The sequence below is a fragment of the Microcebus murinus genome, chromosome 18 (assembly GCF_040939455.1).
Source record: "Microcebus murinus isolate Inina chromosome 18, M.murinus_Inina_mat1.0, whole genome shotgun sequence".
Lineage (NCBI taxonomy): Eukaryota > Metazoa > Chordata > Mammalia > Primates > Cheirogaleidae > Microcebus > Microcebus murinus.
Window position 1 is genome coordinate 18244261 of NC_134121.1, and position 2406 is coordinate 18246666.

Below are 2406 nucleotides of genomic sequence, written 5' to 3' on the forward strand. Positions count from 1 at the left end.
GTTTCTGGCCAGACCAGCTGTGTAAATAGCAGTGATAATGATTTCCACAATAAACATGATTTACCAATTCCAAAACCCCTTTCCAGTCGCACTTCTTTGTGAGGTAGTGGGGACATAGGCTTATCTGACCTGTGAAATGCTGGGTTATGTGAATGTTATAGTCTCTACATGAACACCTCAATAGCTAGACCAACAAACACCTCCAGCCTAGCTCCAGAATATATGTATTGGATTAATGTTTTTGTGATAGTGTTAAAAACCACTTCTCAGTTGCAAATAAATCCGTGGGTTCCCACAGCACCAAGCACAGGCATTTGCAAATATTCAGTTGGACCACATGAAACTGCCATTTTTACAGGTCCCAGATAGTCAAATATTGGAGATTTCATATGACACAACCTCACGCTGGAAGATCGACGTTGGGATACTGCACTGTTTTCAAAGTTCACAATCCAGGGCTTACCAATTTCTTTCAGTTAACCCAACTTTCTTCTTACAGAAAAATGGGATGGAAAAACCTGACGAACATAGCAGAATTTTTCCTTCTGGGGTTCTCTGAGCAGCAGGAGCAGCAGGAGGTCCTCTTTGGGCTCTTCCTGTCCCTGTACTTGGTCACCGTGGCAGGCAACCTCCTCATTATTCTAGCCGTCATCACTGATGCTCAACTCCACACCCCCATGTACTTCTTCCTGGCCAATCTCTCTCTTGCAGATGCCTGCTTTGTGTCCACCACAGTCCCTAAGATGCTGGCAAACATCTGGATCCAGAGTCAGGTCATCTCGTACTCAGGGTGTCTATTACAGCTGTACTTTTTCATGCTGTTTGTGATGCTGGAGGCATTCCTCTTGGCTGTCATGGCCTACGACCGCTACCTGGCCATATGCCACCCACTCCACTACATCATGGTCATGAGCCCAGGGCTCTGTGTCTTCCTCGTGTCTGCGTCCTGGGTCGTGAATGCCCTCCACTCCCTTCTCCACACACTCCTGATGAACAGCCTGTCCTTCTGTGCAGACCACGTGATCCCACACTTCTTCTGTGACATCAACCCCCTCCTGAGTCTCTCCTGCACAGACCCATTCATCAATGAGCTGGTGATCTTCATCGTTGGGGGTCTCGCAGGCCTGGTTTGTGTGCTGTGCCTGATCATCTCTTACACGTACATTTTCTCAACCATCCTGAAGATACCCTCAGCCCAGGGGAAGCGAAAAGCCTTTTCCACCTGCAGCTCTCATCTCTCTGTGGTCTCTCTCTTTTTTGGGACTTCCTTTTGTGTTTATTTCAGCCCCCCCTCAACCCGCTCGGCACAGAAGGGCACAGTTGCATCGGTGATGTACACGGTGGTAACCCCAATGTTGAATCCCTTTATCTATAGTTTGAGGAACCAAGACATGAAGTCTTCCCTGAGAAAGCTAATTTGGGTTAGGAAAATTCCTTCCCCTTAGCGGTAGTGACTTGACATCTAGTATAAGGGTCTCCATCCATCAGTGTTCCCCATACTAAGCAGTAAGGAATAGAAGAGGGAGAGAAATTAGAGCCCTCACTTCCAGTACCTATGATCTGAACCTGAAATATTCATGCCTAAGCTACAGGACTGCATCAGAACAAAGCTATTATCAGGTCAGTGTCGTTAGGGTAAGTTCTTACAATTATTATGTTCTAAAATAGACATCCAGATTTATAATATAATAAAGCATTATTATATTTAATAATAACATTATTAAATGTAATATTGATATTATAAATGTCAAATATAATATTAATTATATTAAATTATATAATTAAATATAATGTTAATATAATATTATTATATTTTAATAATGTTATTATTAAATATTATTAATAATACTTTTAAAACAACATGGAACAACTAACTCATGACCAAAATAAGGGAATAAAGTTTGCTCAACTTTAATTTTTCTGTCACAATCGTGTAAGCTATACCAATTGAGTTGTCTGTTTCTACTGGATATTGTGTCTGCTGTTAATCATCAATCTTCTTCAGTTAGGCCACACACAAGATTAAATTTTTCCTTAAAGTTAATGTGAATGGCCTGCTTCATCTTCAACAGCATCTCTTCCCTCCTTAAAATGAGCTATCAATTTGTAAACTACTGATTTCTTTGAAGCATTGTCCCCTAAACATTTTGTAAAGCATCAATGATTTCAGTATTTGTCTACCCAAGCTTCACCATAAAAGTGAAGTTTGTTCTTACTTCAATTTTAGCAGAATTCATGTTCTTCTGATAGGAGCTCTTTGCAAACTGATATTTTCTTAGTGCCTCAAACTAGATCCTGTTTGGACATGTTATAACAAGTTAGAATGAGTTTATTTTGGTGCAAAAAGAAAATTGAAATCCATGCTCAAATTGGAGAAAGCACAAATACATGGAAGTATATCCTGTG

The 2406-nt window shown here is 40.7% G+C and overlaps 1 protein-coding gene across 1 annotated transcript; it reads left to right on the forward strand.

The window, feature by feature from the left end:
* Positions 1 to 389: 389 nt before the first annotated feature.
* LOC105878865 (olfactory receptor 1G1) lies at positions 390 to 1445 on the forward strand. Its single transcript, XM_012778681.2, has one exon. It carries the CDS (start codon positions 390 to 392, stop codon positions 1443 to 1445), a length of 1056 nt encoding a protein of 351 aa, XP_012634135.2.
* Positions 1446 to 2406: the final 961 nt, after the last annotated feature.

Excerpts from the sequence above, each read along its gene's own strand:
- LOC105878865 (XM_012778681.2), top strand. The coding sequence starts at position 390 with ATGACACAACCTCACGCTGGAAGATCGACGTTGGGATACTGCACTGTT.